Source organism: Callithrix jacchus, chromosome 8, assembly GCF_049354715.1.
Source record: "Callithrix jacchus isolate 240 chromosome 8, calJac240_pri, whole genome shotgun sequence".
Lineage (NCBI taxonomy): Eukaryota > Metazoa > Chordata > Mammalia > Primates > Cebidae > Callithrix > Callithrix jacchus.
Genome location: NC_133509.1, coordinates 107,438,448 through 107,464,599, shown reverse-complemented (window position 1 = coordinate 107,464,599; position 26,152 = coordinate 107,438,448). Strand labels below are relative to the sequence as shown.

General features: G+C 48.4%; 2 protein-coding genes across 18 annotated transcripts in view; one reads left to right on the top strand and one right to left on the bottom strand.

Moving 5' to 3' along the window:
* The window catches only part of RGS6 (regulator of G protein signaling 6), a 635,569-nt gene that overhangs the window by 11,926 nt on the left and 597,491 nt on the right, over positions 1–26,152 (bottom strand). For 4 of the 12 annotated variants that reach the window (XM_035260909.3, XM_009006271.5, XM_035260908.3 and 1 more), the window contains exons 16-18: positions 17,988–18,077; positions 14,233–14,286; positions 1,119–1,185 (exon numbers count right to left, since the gene is read on the bottom strand). In XM_035260909.3, coding sequence (XP_035116800.1) covers positions 1,119–1,185; positions 14,233–14,286; positions 17,988–18,077 — 211 coding nt within the window. The remainder of the gene's footprint in view (positions 1–1,118; positions 1,186–14,232; positions 14,287–17,987; positions 18,078–26,152) is intronic. The other 8 variants (XM_035260914.3, XM_002754071.6, XM_035260913.3 and 5 more) reach the window with 3 other exon arrangements.
* The window catches only part of LOC144577438 (uncharacterized), an 86,529-nt gene that overhangs the window by 42,117 nt on the left and 18,260 nt on the right, over positions 1–26,152 (top strand). For 5 of the 6 annotated variants that reach the window (XR_013521357.1, XR_013521355.1, XR_013521356.1 and 2 more), the window contains exons 2-3: positions 6,150–6,304; positions 8,085–8,257. Coding sequence is in view for 2 of the 6 variants with exons in the window: in XM_078335317.1 (XP_078191443.1) it covers positions 6,177–6,304; positions 8,085–8,257 (301 nt within the window). In the remaining 4 variants the exon portion in view is untranslated. Of the gene's footprint in view, positions 1–6,149; positions 6,305–8,084; positions 8,258–9,631; positions 25,463–26,152 lie in introns of those variants that run through there. The other variant, XM_078335318.1, reaches the window with a different exon arrangement.

The window sequence follows — 26,152 nt, the reverse complement described above, 5'->3', positions numbered from 1 at the left end:
AACAACTTGATGCTACTTTTTTCCAACTAGGAAATTCAAGTAACCCTTGACTATGACTATGGGAGACAGTGAAGCCAGAGTTTAGTTACTTGATACTGTGGATGAAGCAGAAAGTTATTTGCTTGGCAGTATGTGATATTCCCAAGGACCTGTGAGGAGGACTCTGACTTCATCCTCCTAGGGACACTTATCATTTCTTGCAAATGTTTTTGCCCAAAACACATACGTTTGTTGAGGTCCTTGGTTTAGCCAGCTGATAAGGCAGAGCCTAGAACTGCTGACCCCTCATCCCCTCACAAAAGCATAACACCAGTGAATGTCCATGACCATTTGGATGCATATGCAAGGAGGGCTGACTCATTTCTCTTTCTTCCCCATGCTCAGGAATGCAATTCAGTAGGAACTTACCAGACATGCATTCCTAACCTGAAAAAGTACAGCAGGGAACAGACTAAGCAGCATTTTCAAGAGATACCTGGATAGAAACTTGGGTCATTGGAATTCTTAGCTACAGGGAACCTTATTTCTCTACAGGCTCTTTACGGATTGCTGAGATGCTATCAGTCCCTGTGGGACAGGGGATGGGCTGTTTCCCAGCTTTCTTCTCCCTGGTGGTATAGTGTGTAGAAATGTGAGATTGCTATGTTTCCTGCAGGACTTGGCCAAGGGCCCACAGAGGAAGAGTTATGGCAGCTTTCACCAGGAAATGAAGCCTAAGGATGCTGCTATTGGATTTAGAAGCATCTTCAAAGATTGCAGGCATTCCCTATTCTGCTAGGGAATGGGGACCAGGAGAAGAGAGTTACTGGGTCAGTACCTAAGGATATTATCTGCACATTGCCTCTGGGACAAGGGACTCATCTCAGCATCATTTCTGGACCCCTCAGCTCTTTGTTTCTTAACGAGAGAAAAACTATGGGTACAAAAAATGGGCAACAAACATGGAGACACCAAGAAATGGGTGCTGCCAACTGTCCCTGAAACCAGGGCATGAGGACAGAAGTGGTGGGCAAAGAAAAGGCCATGGACAAACAGATCATCTCTTTTGGATTTTGGGACACCTTCTGTGCAGAAGGATCCCACAGGTCAGAGAGCGTGCGAACGCCGGGATCACTCACCCACTGCTGGAAGGAAGCCACCTCGGGGGTGAAATGCAGCGGCCATTCTGACTCTGCGCCAGCAGCACTAGGCAATTGTGTTTTTAGGAAGGGAAGTGAAGAATAACTTATCCAGCTGAAACTGTGAAGACCTGTGGCTTTAGAGGAGCCCCTGCCCAGACACACATACAGCTGCAGCGGGCATGCAATCCATGCGACAGAGACCCTTGCAGGTTTGAGGCATATGGTTATACACATACCATACACCGAACACAGAGGCGGACATCAGGCAGCCGGCACATGCACCTGTGTATGCGTTCATGTGCATGTTTAGACCACAGGCACTTACAGAAGCATCTCATGCGAGGTGCACAGGCAATTGCTTGTTTGGCTGTAGAGTTTTATATCAGCTCCTAAGATGCCACTCTGACAAATACTGCAAACTTAAAGCATTCACCTTAAAATACATATATAAAAACAGAATCCTCCCCCATGAAAAAGCCATTTATTCACCTCCCTGGAAATGGCTTCTCCGCTTCTGCTTCTGTCGGAACGATAGGCAGTAGGAATGCCCACCCCAGGGGTCCGGTTTATCAAGGGATTTCAAAGTATCCCCTGCTTCTGACTCCTCCACTACCTCACTTTGGAACAAGTGATTAAAAAACGGAAACCTCTGTTTGTCGCACCAATGGAGCAACTAGACTTTGTTGAGGTTGCATTGCTCAGGGTGGCTCCAGGCAAGCAGACAGCTGAGAGGCGAGTGTTTCTGTCATGTGGTGGGGCCTACATTCGGAGGAGTGGGTTTCACCTTCTTATCATGGGTAGACCCATTCCTGATCTGTGTCTGGTAGTAGGAGGCATCTTTGGGTCCCGCACCTCTGTAAGGGACCAAATGCCAGATCCCCACAACACATGCGCCATTTGCCCGCTGGCCCTCCCCACCTCCCATCACCTTACAAAAGGCTGACAAGCCCCGTGGCTCCCACTGCTTCCTGGGAAGTGCTTAGGGCTCCAGGAAATTGACCACAGAGCAGGAGCTGGCCTGCTGGGCACCACAGTCCCTTCATTTCCAGGAAATGCAGAAAAACTACCTCTCTGAGTTGAGTTTAAAAATAAGCCAACAATAATAGCTACCATTTATCAAGTAGTTACCATGAGCTCATCTCTGTAATAAATGTACTCTGCACACACTGTCATATATGAGATACCCACATACCCACCCTCAAGCACAAAATAGATATAATCATGCCTACCTTGCAGAATAGTGTTGGAAATTAAATAAGTGCAGAGCTAAGTATGAGCTGGCTGCAAATAACATGATGATGATGAAACTGATTCTAACAGCCATACCTATTAAGCAAACACCCTGTACACAGTGTGCTAAGCACATTGTGAATTTTATTCCTACTTATTTACTCTTATTTCCCTTTTATGGATGAGGAAACTGAGGCTTAGAAAAGCTGTGCAATTCACACAGCTACGGGATGGAGCTGGAGTAGAACCACAGTCCATCCCAGGTGAAGCCAGCACGAGACAGTACAACATTATGAGCTCCCAATAAATGGCAGCTCTTGCTATCACACCCTCATTTAATGCCAGCCTCTTCCCTGTGCAGTGGGCTTTGCTGTACCCACTGGGCATGCAAGTGACTTGCCCAGGATCATATACTTCTATCAGGTGGAGGAAAAGGGATTCAGCTGGGTTGTCTGACCAAACTTAGCTTACTTCTGTGCATTCTGGTGGGTACTAAAGGGACGTGGTTCTTAAGAGGTCACATAAGCAGGTTATCTTCGGTAGTGGATGAGAATGCAGTTAGGGGAAATGTCCCTGCCAGGTTTTTGACATCTAGCTCCAGGTCGTTGGTGCTGTTCAGTTGCAGTCTAGCTCCTTGCTCTTTTGACACATGGACAGTGTGGTAACTGGCTACCTGCAGGATAAAAGGCAGTTTGGTGGGTGTGGGACTGTCAGCCACAGGTAGCCAATCAGGGGCCTCTCAGAAACACAGTCCTGCTTGGGCAAGATGCACCTCCCTGTGTAGTCATCTGTGTAGTCTCGGGGAATATAGAAATAAAGGGAACCTGGATGAACCTGCTCACACACATAACCCACACTCATGATCTCCTACAACTCTGATAACTCTTCAAGAAAGCTACGGGTGGGGCACAGTGGCTCATGCAGCACTTTAGGAGGCTGAGGTGGGCAGATCACTTGAGGCCAGGAGTTCAAGACCAGCCTGGCCAACATGATGAAACTCTGTCTCCACTAAAACTTCAAAAATTAGCTGTGTATGGTGGTGCAGGCCTGTAATCCCAGCTACTTAGGAGGCTGAGGCAGGAGAATCGCTTGAACCCTGCGGGTGGAAGTTGCAGTGAGCTGAGATTGTGCCACTGCACTCCAGCCTGGATAACAGAGTGGGGCTCTGTCTCAAAAACAAAACCCAGCAACAACAAGAAAGCTATGATTAAAGGCTAGCCAAGAATGAGATCCGAAGCTGAATCATTATCAAGGAAACCTCCATCAGGTGTAAAACCACAGGATGGTGGTGACTCACAAAGGCTAGTGATTGGCTCCTTTAATTATTTAAAATTATGGATTCCTCAGAACCTTCCAGTATTAACCAGGGCAGAGCAGCGGTCAGAATTCCCCCACTACTTTTGCTGCAGATGACAAGGTTGGGTTGAGTGTTGTCTTGGATGTCCCATCTTCCTTTCCCAGTGTAATCTGCTATGATGTTAAGGCCAGGCTTTCAGTCCTTGCCTGACAGTCTGTCTTTTCCTATCAGGCATGGGGGCTTAGATGCACTTGACACTTGGTGCACGTGGAACAGGCCAGGGGCATAGTGTGGAATGTGACTCCAGCCCTGTGACTAAGTTCAGGTGCCCTCTGCCTCCCTGCCCTCCCTTTTCCCCACCTTTTATGCCCAGGCACCAACTGTGCCCGATAGAGTTTTAATGGAATATATGAGGGAACATAGTAGCAATCAACCCTGACTAGGCTTTCTTTAGCTGTAAGAAGTGTCTATTAAAACTTTGCTGACTTTACCAGGATTGCCATGCTTAATAAGAGGCCTCAAAGAATTTGAAAGCAAAAGATGAAGAGAGGAAAAAAGCCACAAGCTGTAATAACCATAATTATACAATCCCACGATAGTTGAAAGCAGCCCTGGTGAAGCCCAAGAGAGGAGGGAGTGTCATCGGCAATTGGGTGGCTCTTAGGACAGCTGGAAAGAATGTGACATGGGAGCCCTTTCCTTCCCCTGAGCTGGGCTGAGGACGTCTCCCAGCAGGGCCCCAGAGGAGGGGAGCTGGGATGGGGGGACAGTTTCTTCTCAGTTCGAGGTCTCTGGGGGTATGCCCTGCTCCTGGCCAGCCTGAGGTGTTTTTTGTTTTTGTCCGAGATGGAATTTTGCTCTGTTGCCCAGGCTGGAGTGAAGTGTGAGTTCAGCTCACTGCAACCTCTGCCTCATGGGTTCTAGTGATTCTCCTGCCTCAGCCTCCTGAGTAGCTGGGATTACAAGTACCCACCACCATGCCTTGCTAATTTTTGTATTTTTAGCAGAGATGGGGTTTCAGCATGTTGACCAGGCTGGTCTCGAACTCCTGACCTCAGGCAATCCACCTGCCTTGGCCTCTCAAAGTGCTTGGATTACAGGCACGAGCCACCGCCACCCAGTCAGCTAAGGTGTTTTTGATGTCAACTCATTTACCTGGAGTCTGCAACTGGCGTTGGGTAAAAGGCAATTGATTTCATGATCCTTTTTGCTTTCAACAAAATGCCTTTCCAGATGGGAACTATGACAGGAAGAGCTTTCTTCAACCTGGGGCCAGGACGCCCCATGCACATGGCCACCCTGGCTGTGCTGGGGCTCACTGCACCCCGGTTGCCAGTGCCCTGTGCCAGCGGGCACCTGTGTCCTCCACTCACTGACCTCCTTTTAGGCATTCAGGAGAGAAAGCCCTGTTGCCCAGAGCTCAGCTGCTGTGGCAGCAAATGACAAAAAAAAAAAAACAAAAAACAAAAAACCAAGGATGACATGTGAAGGGCAGTGATTCCATTTCCTGACGGTTTCCCTTGGTTTGACTGTGTCATCGTGTGGCGTTTTCTCCCTCAAGGCAGAGTCTAGTCTGAGTCTTTCAGATCCCTCTCCTCCAATCACAGCAAACTCCCTCCATATAATTCATTCTCCTTTTCCACGACTTATTTATAAACCACAGAATGAAATGCAGTAAGATCCATTTAACAGCTATTTGGGGCAGCATAGAATTCCGGTTGCAAAACAAAGATCTTGGGATCTGGTGTAGAAACCTACTCTATACCATCCTTGGCCATTCAGCTTCTGATTGGCGAGCCAGGGGCTCGTTGCTAATTTGAAGGGATGTAGTCCATAGTTGGAATATTTTGTTACTGTTAGAATATTTTTAGTATCTTTTTATTTTCTAGCCATTTGTTCCAGCCTTGCTCTCTGGAACAATCCAGAAGCGTCTACTCTCGAGGACAAATGCAAAGAGAGCTCATGGTGGCCACTGTGTCTGCTGGGGACTAGATGTTTTTACTTCCGACTCTTGTGACATGGCTTCCAGAGTCCCTATCTCTCTCTAGTTCTCTCTGCATTGTTTCTAGATGTTAACGTTCCCGATAATGTGGGGGCTTAGAACCGATACTTAATATTGCTTAGAGCAACAAAAAGCAATGGAACACTTGTCCTTTCTCTGACCATCCCACTTTTGATATAGAGCCTAAAGTTGCCCTTTGGAAAGCAGCTGCATTCTGCTTTTACTTGCACTAAGCTTGTAGTCAATGACATCCCATAGAACTTTTTTTTTTTTTTTTTTACTTGATTTTTAGGAAAGGCTACAAATGCCATCCTGTAGTTGGGAAACCAAATTTTAAAAAACCGTAACTATGACCTGATACAATGTTATCTGTTTTTGACCCATCATCATCCCAGCTACAGAAATGCTTTCCAAATAGAATTCCATTATCTACCAAATGAACCACACTTTGGAGGTCTGGATCTTGGAATGTGGTTGGAAGGTTTCTCTCTCCATCTAGGTCATCAGAAAGGATGTTGGATGGGCCATGGCTGAACACTTGTGGCCCACTGCCTTTCCAGCAGACATAGATGGACTCACTCACCCTCTCACCTGCCATGAAGACGCTGAATATACTCACTTCAGCCACATAGGGGCAAACGGAGGCAAGTGGAGGTGAGCAGGGGGAGGGAGGCAGGAGTGGACATTGCTTTCAACCTTATTGTGCTGTGAACAGGCCACATGTGGTTTTTTTCTGGAGCAGGGCATGTATTTTTTTAAGATTATCCTTCTACAGTAAGCCAGACTGCCATGGGGTGTGTGGAGAGAATCTGCCAAATATTACACTAATGAGGCACATTCCCATTTGTGGCCATGGTGCTGTTGTTCAAGCTGATGTGATTTGACCATGATTAGGGAGCATGAAAGAACCACTGCCCTGTGGGCCCTGCCACTGCCGGGGTGACTCCATGCTTCCAACCCTGTCTCACCTTCCCACCCATTGGCAAGTCACTGAGCAAACACCCAAGGGTCTTTCTCCCATCCACCTTTGGGCAAACGTGACAAAACTAAAAATCCCACTGCTCTGAGCTCTTCTAAGCGCCCCTCCCTGCTGCCGGCAGTGTCCCATGTAGCCACACAGCTGGAGGGCAACATCTTACGGGCTGTTGCTACCTATGGACTGATATCGTGCCCTCCTTCCAATATGTCATGCTTTCCTAACTCAACTCGAACTAGGGACACTCATTCGCTATTTTAAAAAGAGAAAGCATCCCCCGTGGTTTCCACCAGGAGCTTGTTCTAGGGGGACTTCGTGAAGGTCTTACGTCTTAGTCTTTGAGGTCCTTAGACATGGAGTGCTCTGACTTCTCTTTGAACTTTCTAGTCTGGACCACAGGCAGAGTTGTATCTCCTCTCCTTGACCTTGACATTGGCAGTGCTGTCCCCTTGCCAGGCTCCTGCCATTGGATGCTCTCTTTCTGGCCCCTTCTGCTGCAGTGTTGCTGCTCCCCACATGGGACTGAGGCAGGCTCTGCTCTTGGCAGAGGTGGGCATCCTGTCTCCTGTGTGGTTGGCCTTCCCATGGTTTATCCTGTGAAGGGGCTCCTACACTCCCCACCTTCTCACCAGGCAGGTGGGAGCCCACGCAGTTCCCATGTGACTGCACAGGAATGGCACTAGGGTCTGATTGCACATGTGACAAGCAGCAGGCCGAGACCTCACAACCCCATCGGCTGCTTGTGAAGTGAGAGTGCCTTCCTGAGAGGGGGTGGAAGGAAGCCACCGCCATGGCGAAGGGCTGCAGGTTACCTCCTGAAATAGATCCCTGCCTGTCACACACACACTCTGCCCCCAGCCTGCCTTGCTGGAGACTGGCCGGGTACGCGATTTGGATCTGAATCAGTGGCTGTAAACACACAGCTGTGTCCTTCTGCCTCAGAGGATTTGATTTTCACTTGACTGCTTGGCACACTGGGGTCTGGGGAAGGCAGGAGAGGGCCTGGGCGGGGGGTGAGGGAGGGCTGGTGAGGGAAGGCCAGTAGCGGCTGCCCCCACTGGACCCCGATCGCCCTACATGTCCAGAAGCTGAGTCATGAGTGGGGTTTTTCTCCAAGTGGGCACTCTATGGGGATGGCATTTTGGCTGCTTTTGGCAGACAGGTTGAACTATCAGCGGGAACAGCTGGGGTTTTTTCATTCCAAGGGAAATGCCAGGGTCTAGGGCCCAGTGTCTCAAAAATGACAACCAACCTGTGGCCCTTTAGGATAAATAAAAGCCTCGAGATTCTTCCCCATTGACCCCGTGGGGAACCACTTTGCCACTGTGTCTTCTCTGCACCCACCAGCCTTGCTGAGTCTGTTGTTTTACATTTTATAGTTTATTAAAAAAAACTTATATTTTCATTTTCCGGCTACTTAATCAAAACAGTAAATATGCTTTTCCTAATTTCACACAGAGCCGAGAGAAAAAGTGAAGCATGGAGGAGCTGTAACTTGGTCTTACTGTGGACTTCACCACTGATTGGAAACAGGATAACACCGTCTCTCCTACCCTTATTTCCCGTCTCTAAAAGAGGACAGCAACAAGCCGGCCTAGGGCTCCCGAGGGAACCAGAAAGCCTGGTAGCAGGTGAGCAGCAGAGTGTGCCGAGATTCCCAAATGCTCACATTTCATCCTTTCCCATACCCATAGGGCCCCTGAGCCCCAACAATGCATGCAGTGATGTGGCAGCACCCACCCTGGTGTCCACCTTTCTACCCAGTTGACCCCATCTGACACACACACAGCTGGGCACCTGGACCAGAAGGGCGGGGAAGGAATGCAGAAGTGGCGAGGCTGCAGGGTGTGGGGCACTGATCCTGTTCTCTGTGAGTCCTCCCTAGGCCTTCAGCAACTCACTATATATGAGTGAACCCTGAACAACCCAGCAGGGCTTGCAGGGCAGGTACGGGGAGCCTAGGGCACTCAGTTCTCCTGCCAGTGCATGTCCAGGGTTTGTAAATACACCCCTCAACTCTATCCACATTTATCTCCCAGCCTCATAGGCTGGCAGGCAATTCCGAATCAGGTAACTAATTGGGCAGGAAGGTAGCTCCTCTCCCATTCTAAGGAATAAGCCACATAACTCAGAAATCTCAGGACAGAGGGAAGCACAGAGCTGCAGAATACTCCTAGCTGGAAGGGATGAGATGACCCTGTCCATGTCAGAGGAGAAAACCAGGGCTCAGAGAGGGCTAGTGATTTGCTTGAGGTCACACAACTAGCACGCTGAGGCTGGAAGCAGGAGCCACTCTGTACGGTGGCTACTGCGGCATCTCAGAGGCCCAGACTTGGACTCGCTGTTTGAGGCAGGTTTCCATGCTTGCCCTCCCACCTTGATGGATGTCTCCCTCCAGATCCAGCCAGGGCCAGGGTTTTACTGCAGCTGGATCTCAGCGCTCTGAGATGGGAGAGGCTGGCACTAATGTTTGTGACCCAGTAGTCCCAAAGGAGTCCAAGGACTGTTCGCAATAAAAACTAACTCCTTGAAAGGATTTTTAGTTAATTGGCCCTTGCCAGAGGCCTGAAAAGATTATTTCAACTGAGGTCAAAGCCCTCTGGGGACTCTGCTGAGTCTAGGTGTTTGGGAACTCATTCCACTGAGGTGCGCGGCTGTTTACCCTGAAACCTTGAGGAGGGGAAAACAATACTGCCCTCCCGGGGCAGGCAGGAGCTGCTAGGCTGACTGCCCTTGTTGTCTGCCTTCCCCTCCCCTGCTGAGAGCCTCAGCCCTCCACTTCAGGTCAGCACCTGGGCCTAGAGCTGGGGGTTTCTCTCTGCAGAGCTGCCTGGGGCTGGGCGTGTGGGTGAGCTGTTGACTTCTTGGCTCTCATTAGCTCTTCTTTGGCTTTTGGCAGGGGAAGGAAGAGGGGGAGGGAAGGAGGGGATGAGGGAGGCTGAGTGGCAGCTGGCTCCCCAAGCTTCCCGCTCCCCATCTGACTTGCCTGCTGCATTCCTTGGCAGACAGGACAGAAAAGCCTGTCGCAGAGATGCCACCCATCACGTGCCAAGGCTTCTGCAGCTTCCGGCCCTTGCTGCCGCAATTCCAAGGAGCAACTTGGCAAAGCTAAACTTCGATGCTCTCTTAGGAGGTGGATGAACGCCTGGTCCTCCTCTCCCCTCTCCTCTGTGGCCTCCAGTGCTTGCTCTGGCACCAGCAACCCCATTTCCCATCTTCGGAGCCCAAGGCTGGAGCCGATGAAGCTCTACAAGAGGGTAGGTGAGGTTTCAGCTGAGCGCCTAGACAAAGGTACCCAGGAGGTTGACGCCAGCCTCACTCGGGGCTGCCATTTGCTCCTAACTTCAGTGCCGTCACTCTCTGTGGCTTTTTCTGTGGAACTGGACGTGAGGAGCAAAGGACTTTCTCCAGCTTCACTCCCCCCAGGTTGGAGTTCTCACCAGATGGCTTCAGCCACTTTCTCAAAAACGGAGCTGCTGCAGTGGCTTGGCTAAGGGCCCCGTTTCCTCCTGTCCCCTCTCCCTCCCATGCATGCTCCTAGTCGTCTATGCCAGAGCCAGGCTCTCTGTGGTGAGGCCCCCACCCCACTGTGGTAGACTCTGTGGAAGCTGAAGGAACAAGTACACATAGAGAAGGGGGCCTGGTGCAGTGGCTCACGCCTGTAATCCCAGCACTTTGGGAGGTTGAGGTGGGCAGATCACTTGAGGTCAGGAGTTTGAGGCCAGCCTGGCAACATGGTGCAATCCCATCTCTACTAAAAATACAAAATTTAGCCAGGCGTGGTGGCGCATACCTGTAATCCCAGCTACTCTGGAGGCTGAGACAGGAGAATCGCTTGAACCCAGGAGGCATAGGTTGCAGGGAGCCAAGAGTATACCACTGTACTCCAGCCTGGGAGAGCAAGACTCTGTCTCAAAATAAAAAAAATAGAGCAGGAGGAGGGTGAGCCTTTTAGCTCTGGCCACCTTCATGCCCCCATTGTCCTCTGTCAACTGCAAAACTAGGAAGACAGCAGAGTGGCAGGCTGGTCAGCACCAAGCAACAGGAAATGGTCTTTAGTGAGAGAAGGCCCCTCCTCTCCTTGGTCAGTAGCCCCGAGACTTCCCACCAAAGAATCTGAAGAGGAGCTGGAAGGTGAAGCAAAGGCAACCCACCGTGACTAGCTAGATTTCTCCTACCGTGGCTTTCAAAGTTTACAGCCACTGAGACAGGAAGCTTCCCCGTGAGCAGGATTAGGCAGAGACAGGCTCTAAGTCACATGACCTGAGGCCAGGTATGGGGGGCCCTTGAGAAGCTGCTATGTGTTACAGCTCTTTCTCAAACTGAGGCTCCTTGGACAAGCGCTGTCATGTACTGTGGTGTGGATCATTCACTGCACAAGGGCAGCTGAGGATCTCTAAGGGCTAAAACCCAGCCTGTGTTTTGCCTGGCCAGCTGGGCAACTGAGGGGTTGAGCCCACCGGAGGGAGTCTTGTTTTCCATTTTGGGTGAATGTGCATTGCAGGCTAGGTGCACGCTGCCGTGGACTTCAGTCACGTTTGGCTCAGAGCCTGGGCCTTCCTGATCAAATGAGCAGGGTGTGTGGTTTCCATCCACAAAATGACAGGATGCTTGGCGCAGGGTTCCCAGAGATTTGCTTTGTATATCCAAGTCCTGAGTGACCTGGAATGAAGCTTGCATTGGAAAGAGAGGCTCACCCAGCACTTTCTCCATTGACTGGGGAGTGCCAGGCCTCTTCAGCACCCAAACTAACATGGCCCTAAAGATACCATGAACCATACTAAACATCTTAGGATTTCGTGGAAAAGGGGGCATGTGTGTTCTTAACAGATAATCCCGCTATGACATGGCACAACTTAAGACTTGGAAACAATTTGTTTTTTTCCACGTTTCTCTTCTACCAAAAAAAGAAAGGACATTGGCATGTTCTGGGGAGAAATTCTGAATTCAGATTCAGACTTGACAAGCCTCCAGCTGAATGATCTATCCAATCACCTGGATAGCTTTTTTTTTTTTTTTTTTGCCATTCATTAATCCTAAATGGCAGTTGGCCTCACTTCTTTAGTCCGTGAGCTGCCCAGCTTCACTCCCCCATTTCCATTATTAGCCCCATGACGTGGGTCGTGCTCTTATGCATCTCTCCCAGCAACATGGGAATGAATGTTAGAAATGAGCCCTTCATTTAGTTTATAGCTTGTAGTACACAGCAGATGAAACATTCATGTGGATCTTCTCTTAGACAAATCAAATACTTTATGCATATGATATTCAAAGAATGACTATCAGACTGTGAGGCATATTGGTTGGTCAGTTAGTTCTATTTGATGAACTGGGCTATTGCGATTAAATTCCTGCATTCCAGTCTAAAGTAATCTGAGAGCCAACACACGGGTCATATCCCCAAACTTCCACAGTTGTGGGCCATATCCCCAAACTTAGCCACATCTTGTGGGGGCATGGTGTCACCCAAGAGCACGAGGAGCATGGATGAATGGCAATCCATCTCCACCCATGGAACCCCAAATTCCAAATGCATCACCTATTGAGTCCCTTGTTCATAAAAGAACAGCAGGGAATTTAGGTATTTTTTTTTTTTTTTTTTTTTTAAGTTGGGGCCTTTTATCCATACCCTCAGGACTCCTTCAGCTCGCCCTGAAACTCTCTCTCTCTGCCAGTTCCCCATGTGTCCACTTCAGACACTTGGGGGTGACTTGGTGCTTTCTTGATCCAAATGCTTTGCTAACAGACCTTGGAGAACCACTGAGCCAACGTCACTTTTGGGATGAAGGGAAATCAGTAAATGCTCCTCACGGAGCTGCGGTGAGACCATTCTTGCCTTTCCTGATACTCACTTCTCTTGAAAAGCAGTGCGAAGATTTTTGGACATCCTGTTCAAGTACCCAGCTTCCTCTCTCTCACCCTCGGCCTGTGTGGTCACCCTGAAGAGCTTCTGGAGGGCTGTTAGAGCTCTGCTTTCATACAGTTTGTACCCGAGAGTCACAGGCACTCTTGGCCTGTCAGCAAAATCTCTAAATATCCTGTACCCACAGAGTAGCCAGGCCTCAAAAGAGACAGAGAGATGGGACCCCACCACCTTCTCTCAGGCCATCACGGGGTGAAGGAAGGCCCAGAGGCCTTGCCTCTGACAGCCTGTGGCGGCTTCTTAGTGTGCGGAGCCACACGGCCATGGCAAACCAGCCATGAAGACAGGCGAGGCACCTGCAGGGCGTGCATTCTCTACCTACTGATTTCTCATGAGGGAAAGCCACGGAGAGGGAAGACAGAGGAAGGGAAGGGATGAATACTGATTTTTAACAGCCACCTACTAGTTATTTGATGTTTACATGTAGCAAATTCAAGACAATGTTTAAAGGCATTTAAAATGCATCTAGCTATGACAGGTCAGTGACTAGGTTGCTTTCGACCCGAGATCCTTAGACTTTTTATCTTAAAAGGATGAAATACGCATACCAGTCACACAGTAGTCAGGTTTTACAAGGACTTTCCTCTTCAACAGAGGTGGAAACAAGGCAAGTCAGTGTCAGCAGGCTGCCACCCTTCAGAAAGGGAATGTGGACAGTCCCCTGGGTGGGAAACCTGCTCCCTGGTTGCTATCTTGGTTCCCTCTGGTTTGATGTTCATGGTACAGGCAGGGCCCTGTGATTAAGCAGGATTGACTATTTCTTGTGCGCTGAGCTTGACATTCACATCTGGAGGTGACCAGCATGGAAAGAGGAGATTGGCCTGTGCTGTTCTACAGAGACGGTAGAGTGTTTCAGCCATGCAGCCCAGGGAAGAGCCACGGACTCCCCACTCCCACCTGTGGCCACAGCCGTATTTACGTGCCACTGTGGGAGCTCTACCACTCTCCAGGTGGGGCGGACCGTGAAGCTGTAGGAACCTGAAGCCCATCTCGACCCACCCTGTCAGTCAGAATCAAGGCCTGAGGAGGCTGTGAGGACCTTGCCCCTGGGAGTACCCCAGACGGCTCAGGGATTCAGCTACTGCCCTCCTCTCCCTGGCCCGCTGTGCACATGAGGCCAATGGGGGCTGGAGGGGATTCATGCAGAGGCGACTAACACACACACCAGCTAGGCCACAGTGCCAGGACCCATGCAGCACGGCCGCTTTCTGCACACAGCAAAAGCTGCCTACACAGCAACATCAGCTCGCAACCCGCACCGGCGTGACTGCCAGGATTCACAGAGGGAAATCTGGCTTTTTTTTTTTTTGAATGAGCTATGGTTCTGAGCCAATGTATTTCACGGTATAGTTCCATGGCTTCTCCCTGGGCTGCTGCAGAAGATGCACAATGCATGGCCCCAAGGGCGGCAGGGCCCTCAAAGCCGTGAACCCACGATCAAATGCCCAGGCCTGAGGCTGGGTGATCAAGTGTGCACCTTCTGCAGAGGGAGCCGCTTGCTCTTTTTGCATTTGTATCCCTAGAAGAGAAGCTGCAGACACTCGCAAAAGAAAAGAAAAGGGCTGAGTCGAGGGAGAAAGCACTGGACTCCCTCCCACCCGAAAGGAAACAACAACCAAAGGAAAAAAAAGAAAAAATCAAAATCAAAAGAAAACTGGAGGGAAGAAAACCGACTGAACTTACCACACTGCGAGTGAACTTTTCTAGGGAAGTTCTACGACCTTGCTCACTTTCTGGCTTTAGGAAAAAAAAAAAAAAAAGGTAGGGAGAAAAATACAGGAAAAAAAATCTTCAGCTTACACATGGTTTCCAAACAGCAGTAGCCGCAGCTAAAGAATCACAAAAACCAAAGCAAAATGGGGTGAAAAATGGGAAAAGAGAAGCAGCCAGCGGCGTTGGAAGAGTCAACGTGAGAGACAGAAGACAGAAGCCCACAAGAAACGGTGCTGCCTCCTTGGAGCAGTGAGCACAGAGAAGAGGGTTTACTTCCCCAGGGACCATGAATTGTGCTGCGGGGCTCGGATCAGAAGCCTCACGACTTTGCACAGGACCGCAGTTGGTGGGTTTGAGCAGCCTGTTTGCTGCTTTCAACCTGCCGTGCCCACAGGCAGGAGTCCTGGTGGTTGTGGCACTGAGGCCCTGGGGCCCTGGGGGCTCCACGTCCTGACTCATAACAGACTAGCTCCGAGGGCCAGCGGGGTGTGGGAGGGGGAGGGATGTCAGGAAGTGGCCGCCGGGGAAGTGAAGTCGTCTACTCATCCCTGAGTCTGGGTTAAGACTGTTTTCTTTCTTGAGATTTCCCTGCCCAGAGGCAGCCAGAAAGTTTGCTAATTTCCGTGACTTCCTAATGACCCTCCTCTGTGTCGTTAGAGCAAGGAGGGTCTACTCACGGCCTTTGCCATGGACAAAGGGTCTTGGGTCTCAGAAGACAATAAGTCTTCTGACAATGGGGATTGTTCTGAGAAACAAAATGTTCTTTCTGTATCTGAGAGGTGACATAACACCTGCCGAGATGTGAGCAGGACAGGCTAGAGGAAGCTCAGAAGCCACTGTGGGAAGCTCTTAGCTGGAAGCCCAGAACAGGGGCGAGGAGAGGCAAAGCCCTTGACGGGCCTCCCAGGCCTAGCCTCCCTCTACTACAAGAGGAAGAGAGGTGTGGATGCTCCTGACCTTCCCTTCACCCCATGTCTCCTACCTGCAGGGGTTCTGGGAGAGTAGAATCACTGCCCAAATACCTGCTAGAGTATCCTGGAGCCCCGTTCCAGGGTCCTGAGCCCGGGGCTGAGAAGTTTGGAGACGCACATAGTACACCCAGCAAATAACTGAAATGAGGGAGCTAAAGAGGCAGCCGGGTGTCTGTGGGGCTGCGGATTGTGCTGAAAGCAGAGGGGACAGGCCACACGCAGCTGCCTGTGTGGATGAAGTCGGGGGCGTCCTTGACAGCCAAGCCCCTTGTCAGCTCAGCCAGCTGCCAGAAGACAGATACGAGGTCGCAGAAGGAAAATACAACACAAACGACACATCACCAGAGAGTTGGGCTGGGCTTGCTTTTGCACTAGAAACTGAAGGACTCATGCTTGACCCCGGCTCCCATACCAAGTCTCTATTCTGGGGAGGGCAAGACTCAGCTTTAACCCTGTGGTCAGCCTGGGTGGCATGCATTTGGCTGAAGCCCGGTCAGTCCTGGTCCTGCAGCTGCCATTCTCGGTCTATCACTCTTGGCGTCTGGCCCACAGAGGGCAGCCACTGGTATGGCTCACTTGGGCTCCTCTGCCTTGCACTGGTCACTGAGCTGACCTTCTCTGCCTTGCACTGGTCACTGAGCTGACCTGGAAAACCATCACTGGGACAAGTTTCCTAGAATAGCCCTCAGGACTCAGCTCACCTACCCCCTGAGAACTTGGTTCTTCAGTGTAACTATCACTGATTTTGAAAATATTAGAAAAGAGGCTGTGCCTCAAGACTCTGTCCAGGTCAGTCCTCAGCAGACAAAAGGCTGATTCATACTCCCCCTCTCTCCGCTGGAGGTTGTGACTCTCACATACCTTTTATGACCTGGATACAGTGAGCCCATCCCTGAAATCAGACAAATACTCTCGGCCTACCTGAAAGTGCCGAGTTACAAATCAGATCCGTACCTGGAGACTCTCAGGAAGAAATAGAAGAAAGTAGGTTTTGTCACTGTTCTGGGAAGCAACTCCTCGGTATTGGAATGTTGGTTTCTGCAAAGGTTTCCTGTCTCAAGAACATCCCTGACTTTGAGAGCTGGGAGGATAATTCTAAGGAACTTTTACCAGGCAGGTTGGCTGTTCCTTCCTCACTCCGATACCTCCTCTGAGAGGTTTTCTTCTTGGAAAGGAGGATCTGCAGGCACCAGGGTCTCAGCATGGTTTGGGGTACATTTTTCCTTCATGTTGAAACCCACAAGGAGAATGAATGGCCTCTAGCTTCTCCTCTTCTAGGTATGCAGACAGGCCCAGATTGGTCACACTGCTAGAACCTTAAAATGTCCCCAAATTGTGATCAGGTCAGGTGTCTTGAGCCACAGAAAACAAGGGAAACTTACTTTGACCTTTGCCCTTGAGATCTGGGCTAGAGATATCAAAAGTTCCTATAACCTTTCTTTCCTCTAGTTCTTAGAAAAAATGGGCATTAGAGCCATGTCTGGGGGTGTCAGCCTCCTCTAAAGGAGCCTCTCCATTGACATCCTCCAGCGGGAGTCGACAGGAGGCCAGGCTCCACACTGTCCATCACAGTAGCCACACCTGAGGGGGAGGGATGCAGGAAGCCCAGAGAGCTGAGCTGTTGACAACTGGGATGCCCCAGAAGTCCTCTTCCCTTTCTCAGACTATGGCCTCTTCCCAGGGCATGCAAGGGCAGGAGAGCAGGGTATAAATGCTCTCTGGGACTCTGGAGCTGTGTGGTCCCTACTAGATACGCAGACAGGATCCTGGCACATGAGGGTGACGACACACAGAAGACTTGCATGGCTGAGAGGCAGCCCAAAGGAGAGCGTGGGATGGGCAACGATGTGCTTAGGGCCTGGCGCTGGGAAGCCAGGAGGGAGGAGAAAGGGATGCATGTGCTCTTAAGTGGCATGGCACAGAAGTCATGGGGTTTGATGCAAATTGAGCCACACTTAACCACACATGGGCCTCAGATCAGAGCTGAAATGCACAGAGGGTGGGCAGGCATACTGAAACCAGGAGCCCTCTCTCTTGCCCTCCATTCCCTTCCTGGACCCTATTCCCCTGCATGCTGAGAGCCCCTGCACCACAAATCTATGACTCCACGGGCTGCAAGAAACCATGGCTGAGTTCTACAGAGGAGGAGGAGGAAGGAACTGGGTGCAGTTACTTCTTGGTTAAGAGAGAAAACACGGGGGGGCAGGTGAGGGAGAGGAAGGGGGTGTCCAGGAGGAAGAAATCCCAGGATGACTTCAGGTACTGGATTGTGCTCTTGAAACTGACAAGACTTTCTGTCCAGTGAGGGAGCTGCCCCAGCCGTGGCCTCATCCTCACTTCTGGGCTGGTCAGGGAGAGAAGTCGAAGGGAAGGGCTCTGGACTTTGCAGTGAGGGGCTCTCTCCAGTGTCCTGAGGGTTTTGCTGGTGCTGCTGTCAGCCCCGTGCTCCTGTGCTGAGCCACTGTGGCCTTGGCATTTTGTCACCTCACATACCCACCCCCGCCATGGGCAGGACATGCAGACAGAGGCAATAGGGATGTGGAGGCAGGATGCCCCATCCTGGACTTAGCAGCGGGGTTGGGGTGGTGACCATCCTAACTAACTGTTTCCATTAGAATGGGAGCAGATAGAGAAGGGAAAGAAGAAAAGAGGAAACAAAACCCAAGGGATGACATTCTCATTTCAAACCAGCAGCAAGCAGCAGGCAAGAGTAAACAGTGCTAAGAAGGGCAAGCCTGCCCTTCCCAAAGATACCTTCTTCTTGGCCAGCAGCAAGTCCTGGTAAGCATTTGACCGGAGGAAGCGGGCATAGCTGTCACTTTTCATCAGCTTGTAGATGTGCTCCTGGGGAGGAAGGTGACAAGGAGACACAAGGAAGGGCTGTCAACCAGTGCTAAAGAATATTACAATCCAACTGATCACTCTTCGGGGGAAAGAGGCAAAGGAACTGAGGTCTATTTGCATGTACCTTGAAAACTTGCAGCAGGTTCCACCCTCATACCTCCAAACTCAGAAGCACCAAATAAAAGATCCCTGAGGATCATATCCCAAGGGATTTGTAACTGGACCTGGGTGCCATGCTGGGGTGCTTAATGATTACAACCAGACACGGCAATGAGAAGGAACAAACTGTTCTTACACCCAACAGCGTGGATGAATCTCAAGGGAATTATGAGTGAAAAGGCCACACTCCAGATTATAAACTATATTATTTCATGTATGTAACATTCTTGAAATGACAAATTAGAGAGATAAAGAACAGATTAGTGTTGCTGGGGTTAGAGATGAGTAAGGACAAGGGATGAGGGAGGTATGGTTATGAAAGGCAACAGGAAGTATCTTTGTGGTGACAGAATGGTTCTGTATTTTGACATGTCTTGACCCACATGATAAAGTTGAATAGAACGAAATGCACACATATATGGGGTACAAGTAAAGTTGAGAGATATGAATAAAGTCAGGGGATTGTAGCCATGTCCATATCACGGCTGTGATATTGTACTATAGTTTTGCAAGACGTTGCTGTTGGGGAAAACTGGGTAAACAGCACATTATTTCTTACAACTGCATCAGAATCAATAGGTATCTCAAAAAGTTTAACTGAAAAATGAAACAAAACAAAACAGGCAATAGGGATTTCCGCCAAGATGGCCAAATAGGACCAGCTCCAAAGTGCAGTTCCCAGAGAGAGGGATGCAGAAGGTGAGTGATCTCTGCATTTCCAACTGAGGTTCCAGGTTCATCTCATTGGGACTGGTTAGACAGTGGGTGCAGCCCAAGGAGGGTGAGCTGAAGCAGGGTGGGGCATCACCTCACCTGGGAAGCACAAGGGGCCGGAGAACTCCCTCTTCTAGCCAAGGGAAGCCATTAGGGACTTTTCCCGACACTCTGGCACTCTGGCTCAGATACTGTGCTTTTCCCATGGTCTTCTGTCTTCACAACCCACAGACCAGGAGATTCCCTCTGGTGCCTACAGCGCCAGTGCCCCATGTTTCCAGCACAAAACTGGGTGGCCATTTTAGCTGCAGTGGTTTGTTTTTTCTCATATCCCATTGGCACCTGGAATGTCAGTGAGACAGAACCACTCATTCCCCTGAAAAAGAGGGCTGAAGCCAGGGAGCCTAGAGACCTGGCTTGGTAGGTCCCACCTCCATGAAGACCAGAAAGCTAAGATCCACTGGCTTGAAATTCTTGCAGCCAGCACAGCAGCTTGACCTGGGACATTCGAGCTCAGTAGGAGGAGGGGTCCACCATTGCTGAGGCTCTGGTAGGTGGTTTTAACCTTGCCTATGTAGGCAAAGTCCCTGGGAAGTTTATACAATAACTGGGTGGAGCCTACAGCAGCTCAGCAAGGCCTCTGCAGGCTGACAGTCACTAGACTCCCATCTTGCTGGGCAGGGCATCTCTGAAAAAATGCAGCAGCCCATCAGGGACTTATAAATAAAACACATACCTTCCTGGGACAGAGCACCAGGGAAAAGGGGTGGTTGTGGGTTCAACTTCAGCAGACTTAAACATCCCTGCCTGGTAGCTCTGAAGGGAGCAATGGATCTCCCAACACAGTGCTCAAGCTCCGATAAGGGACAGACTGCCTCCTTAAGTGGCTCCCTGACCCCCAGGTATCCTGACTGGGAGACACCTCATACAGGAGAGCTCTGGCTGACATCTGGCAGGTACCCTTCTGGGAGGAAGCTTCTAGAGGAAGGAACAGGCAGCAATCTTTGCTGTTCTGCAGCCTCCACAGGTGATTCCCAGGCAAGCAGGTTCTGGAGTGGACCTCCAGCGAACTCCAGCAGACCTGCAGCAGAGGGGCCTGACAACAGTCAGGAAAACTAACAGAAGGAAAACTAACAGAAAGAAATAGGTTCAACATCAACAGAAACGTCCACTCAGAGACCTCATCCAAAGGTCAGCAACTTCAAAGACCAAAGGTAGATAAATCCATGAAGATGGGAAGAAACCAGTGCCCAAAGGCTGAAACCTCCAAAAACCAGAATGCCTATTCTCCTCTAAGGGATCACAACTCCTCACCAGCAAGGGAACAAAACTGGATGGAGAATGAGTTTGATGAATTGACAGAAGCAGGCTTCAGAAAGTGCATAATAACAAACTTCTCTGAGCTAAAGGAGCATGTTCTAACCCAATACAAGGAAGCTAAGAACCTTGAAAAAAGGTTAGATGAAATGCTAACTAGAATAACCAGCATAGGGAAGAACATAAACGACTTGATGGAGCTGAAAAACACAGCATGAGAACTTTGTGAAGCATACACAAGTTTCAATAGCCAAATCAATCAAGCTGAAGAAAGGATATCAGAGATTGAAGATCAACTCAATGAAATAACGTGAGAAGGCAATATTAGAGAAAAAAAAAAGTGAAAAGAAATGAACAAAGTCTCCAAGAACAATGGGATTATGTGAAAAGACCAAATCTATATTTGATCAGTATACCTGAAAGTGACAGGAAGAAGGAAACCAAGTTGGAAAACACTCTTCAGGACATTATGCAGGAGATCTTCCCCAACCTAGCAAGGCAGGCCAACATTCAAATTCAGGAAATACAGAGAACACCACAAAGATATCCTTCTAGGAGAGCAACCCCAAGACACATAGTCATCAGATTCATGAGGGTGGATATGAAGGAAAAAATGCTAAAGGCAGCCAGAGAGAAAGGTTGGGTTACCCACAAAGGGAAACCCATTAGACTCACAGTGGATCTCTTGGCAGAAACCCTATAAGCCTGTAGAGAGTGGGGGCCAATATTCAACATCCTTAAATAAAAGAACTTTCAACCCAGAATTTAATATCCAGCCAAACTAAGCTTCATAAGTGAAGGAGAAATAAAATTCTTTATGGATGCGCAACTGCTGAGAGATTTCATCACGACCAGGCCTGCCTTATAAGAGCTCCTGAAGGAAGCACTAAACATGGAAAGGAACAACCAGTACCAGCCACTGCAAAAACATACCAAATTGTAAAGAGCATTGACACTATGAAGAAACTGCATCAACTAACAGGCAAAACAACTAGCTAGCATCAATATGGTAGGATCAATTCACACATAACAATATTAACCCTAAATGTAAATGGGCTAAATGCCCCAATCAAAAGACACAGGCAAGGCAAATTGGATAAAGAGTCAAGACCCTTTAGTGTGCTACCTTCAGGAGACCCATCTCATGTGCAAATACACACACAGGCTCAAAATAAAGGGATGGAAGAAGAGTTACCAAGCAAATGGAGAGCAAAAAAAAGCAGGGATTGCAATCCTAGTCTCTGATAAAACAGACTTTAAGCCAACAAAGATCAAAAGAGACAAAGGCAGTAATATCATACAGGGAGGGATCCAAGATGGCTGATTAGGTGCAGTGCCCAGCGAGAGAGTGGAGGGTGAGTGGACACTGCCTTTCCAGATGGATTTTTATTGCTCACAGATCAGGAGATTCCCGGGTGGAGAAGCCCCATGGGTCACCAGGGCGGATGTTTTGGCCAGCACAGTGGGTCTCCACACAAAATACATGGGTCTAGGCACCATTTTAGCTGGCGATTGGAGTGCCTGGGAGACAGAGTTGCCTGCTCAACTGATAAAAAGGGGACTAAAACAGGGAGCCAGGCCAGGAGATTCCCAGACAAAAAAGTGCTACAAATCTCCAGCGTGGCTGTTTCAGCCAGTGCAGTGGGTCACTGCTCGGGAAACCACACAGATCTGGATGCCTTTTCAATAGGTGACTGGAATGCCTGGGAGACAGAGTCACTCATTCAACTGAAAAAAAGGGGACTGAAACAGGGAGCCAGGCCGGGAGATTCCTGGGCAAAAAAGCACCACGAGCCCCCAGTGTGGCTGTTTCAGCTGGCACAGCATATCTCTGCACAAAATCTCACACAAATTCAGGTGCCTTTTCAACTGATGACTGAAACACTGGGGAGACAGAGTCGCCCATTCAACTGAGAAAAAAAAAGGGGTCTGAGGCAGGGAGCCAGGTGATCAGGCTCAGCCAGTCCCACCCCCACAAAAAACAGCAATCTGAAACGCTCTGGATTGAGAATTTCACAGCAAGCACAGCTGAACCCTGGATGGTCCAGCTCTGCGGGGGAGGGGCATCCGCCATTATCAAGGCAGTCCACCACTACTGAGGCAGTCTGCCATTACTGAGGCATTCTGCCATTACTGAGGCAGTTTGCCATTATAGAGACAGTCTGTAATTACTGAGGCAGACCGCCATTACCGAGGCAGTCCACCACTACTGAGGTAGTCTGCCATTGCTGAGGTGGCCCTCCATTGCTGAGGCAGTCCACTATTACAGAGAGAGTCTACCATTACAGAGGTGGGCTGCCATTGCCAAGGCAGTTCTAGCTATATCCCTATAACTGTAGGGAAGTTCACACAGCAGCTGGGTGGAGCCCACAGCAGCTTAGCAAAGCCTCTGCTGACAGACTGTGATTAGGCTGCCTCCTCACTGGGCAGGGCAGCCCTGAAAAAAGGCAGCAGCATGACAAAAACTTATAAATAAAGCCCTACCTTCCTGGGACAGAGCACTTGGGGAAAAAAAGAAAAGGCATTATGAGTTCCGCTGCAGCAGACTTAAACGTACCTGCCCAGTAGCCCTGAATGGAAAAACGGAGCTCACAGCTCAGCACTTGAGCTCTTATAAAGGACAGACTGCCTCCTCAAGCAGCTCCCTGACCCCTGTATATCTAAAGAGTCACCTCATAAAGGAGAGCTCAGACTGACATCTGGTGGGTATCCTTCTGGGACAAAGATAGCAGAAGAAGAAACTGGCAGCAACCCTTACTGTTCTGCAGCTGCTGCAGGTGATCCCCAGGCAAGCAGAGCCTGGGGTGGATCTTAGCAGTCCTACAGCAAAGGGGCCTGACTGTTAGAAGGAAAACTAAGAAACAGAAATAAATAACTTCATCATCAATAAACTGGACATCCACTCAGAGACCCCATCTGAAAGTCAATAACTACAAAGACCACAGGTAAATAAATCCACAAAGATGGGAAGAAACCAGTGCAAAAAGGATGAAAACACCCAAAACCAGAATGCCTCTCCTCCTCCAAGGGATCACAACTCCTCACCAGCAAGGGAAATAGGCTGGATGGAGAATGAGTCTGAAGAATTGACAGAAATAGACTTCAGAAGGTGGGTAATGAGAAACTTCCCTGAGCTAAAGGAACATGCTCTAACCCAATGCAAAGAAACTAAGAACCTTGAAAACAGGTTTGATGAAATGCTAATGAGAATAAACAGCTTAGAGAGGAATATAAATGAATTGATGGAGCTGAAAAACACAACACAAGAACTTCGTTGAGCATACACAAGTTTCAATAGCCGAATTGACCAAGCAGAAGAAAGCATACCAGAATTCAATGAAATAAAGTGAGAAGTCAAGATTAGAGAAAAAAGGGTAAAAAGAAATGAATAAAGTCTCCAAGAAATATAGAACTATGTAAAAAGACTTAATCTACATTTGATAGGTGTACCCAAATGTGATGAAGAGAATGAATCCAAGCTGGAAAACACTCTTCAGTATATTATCCAGGAAGACTTCCCCAACCTAGCAAGGCAGGCCGATATTCAAGTCCAGGAAATACAGAGAACACCACAAAGATATCCTTCAAGAAGAGCATCCCCAAGACACATAATTGTCAGATTCACCAGGGTTGAAATGAAGGAAAAAATGCTAAGGGCAGCCAGAGAGAAAGGTCAGGTTACCCACATAGGGAAGCCCATCAGACTCACAGTGGATCTCTCAGCAGAAACCCTGCAAGCCAGAAGAGAGTGAGGGCCAATATTCAACACCCTTAAAGAAAAGAACTTTCAGCCCAGAATTTCATATCTAGCCAAACTAAACTTCATAAGTGAACGAGAAATAAAATCCTTTACAAACAAGCAATTACTCAGAGATTTCATCACCACCAGGCCTGCTTTATAAGAGCTCCTGAAAGAAGCACTAAACATGGAAAGGAGCAACCAGTACCAGCCACTCCAAAAACATACCAAGTTGTAAAGAGCATCGACACAATGAAGAAACTGCATCAACTAATGGCCAAAACAGCCAGGTAGCATCAAAATTGCAGGATCAAATTCACACATAACAATATTGACCCTAAATATAGATGGGCTAAATGCCTCAATCAAAAGACACAGACTGGCAAATTGGATAAAAAACCAAAACCCATCAGTGTGCTGTTTCCAGGAAACCCATCTCACATGCAAGGATACACAAAGGCTCAAAATAAAGGGATGGAGGAAGATTTACCAAGCAAATGCAGAGCAGAAAAAAGCAGGAGTTGCAATCCTAGTCTCTGATAAAATAGACTTTAAACCAACAAAGATCAAAAGAGACAAAGAAGGGCATTACATGATGGTAAAAGGATCAATGCAACAAGAAGAGCTAATGATCCTAAATATATACGCACCCAATACAGGAGCACCCAGATACATAAAGCAAGTCCTTAATGACTACAAAGAGACTTAGACTCCCACACAATAATAGTGGGAGACTTTAACACTCCACTGTCAATATTAGACAGATCAACAAGACGGAAAATTAACAAGGATTTCCAGGACTTGAACTCAGACCTGGAACAAGCAAACCTGATAGACATTTACAGAACTCTCCACCCCAAATCCACAGAATATACATTCTTCAAAGCACCACATCATGCCTACTATAAAATTGACCATATAATTGGAAGTAAATCACTCCTCAGCAAATGCAAAATAACAGAAATCACAACAAACAAGTCTCTCAGACCACAGTGCAATCAAGTTAGAACTCAGAATTCAGAAACTAACTCAGAACCGCACAGCTTCATGGAAACTGAACAACTGGCTCTTGAATGCTGACTGGATAAACAATGAAATGAAGGCAGAAATAAAGATGTTCTTTGAAACCAATGAGAATGAAGACACAATGTACCAGGATCTCTGGGACATATTTAAGCAGTGTCTAGAGGAAAATATATAGCAATAAATGCCCACATGAGAAGCAAGGAAAGATCTAAAATCTACACCCTATCATCAAAATTGAAAGAGCTAGAGGAGCAAGATCAAAAAAACTCAAAACCAAGCAGAAGACAAGAAATAACTAAGATCAGAGCAGAACTGAAGGAGACAGAGACACAAAAAAAACCCTTCAAAAAAATCAATAAATCCAGGAGGTGGTTTTTCAAAAAGATCAACAAAATAGACAGACCACTAGCCAGATTAATGAAAAAGAAAAGAGAGAAGAATCAAATAGATGCAATAAAAAATGATACCACAGAAATACAAACCACCATCAGAGATGACTACAAACAAGTCTATGCATATAAACCAGTAAACCTGGAAGAAATGAATAAATTTCTGGACACTTACACCCTCTCAAGCCTAAACCAGGAAGAAGTCGAATCCCTGAATAGACCAATAGCAAGGTCTGGAATAGAGGCAGCAATTAATAACCTACCAATTAAAAACAGCCAAGGTCCAGATGGGTTCACAGCCGAATTCTACCAGACATACAAAGGAATGATACCATTTCTTCTGAAATTATTCCAAACAATCCAAAAAGAGGGAATCCTTCCCAAATCATTTTATGAGACCAACATCATCCTGATACCAAAACCCGGCAGAGACTCAGCAAGAAAAGACAACTTCAGGCCAATATCCATGATGAACATAGATGCAAAAATCTTCAATAAAATACTGGCAAACCAACTGCAATAGCACATCAAAAAGCTTATCCACCATGATCAAGTAGGCTTCATCCCGGGGATGCAAGGCTGGTTCAACATATGCAAGTCTATAAACATAATTCACCACATAAACAGAACCAAAAACAAAAACCACATGATTATCTCAATAGATGCAGAGAAGGCCTTTGACAAAATTCAACAGCCCTTTATGCTAAAAACTTTCAATAAATTAGGTATTG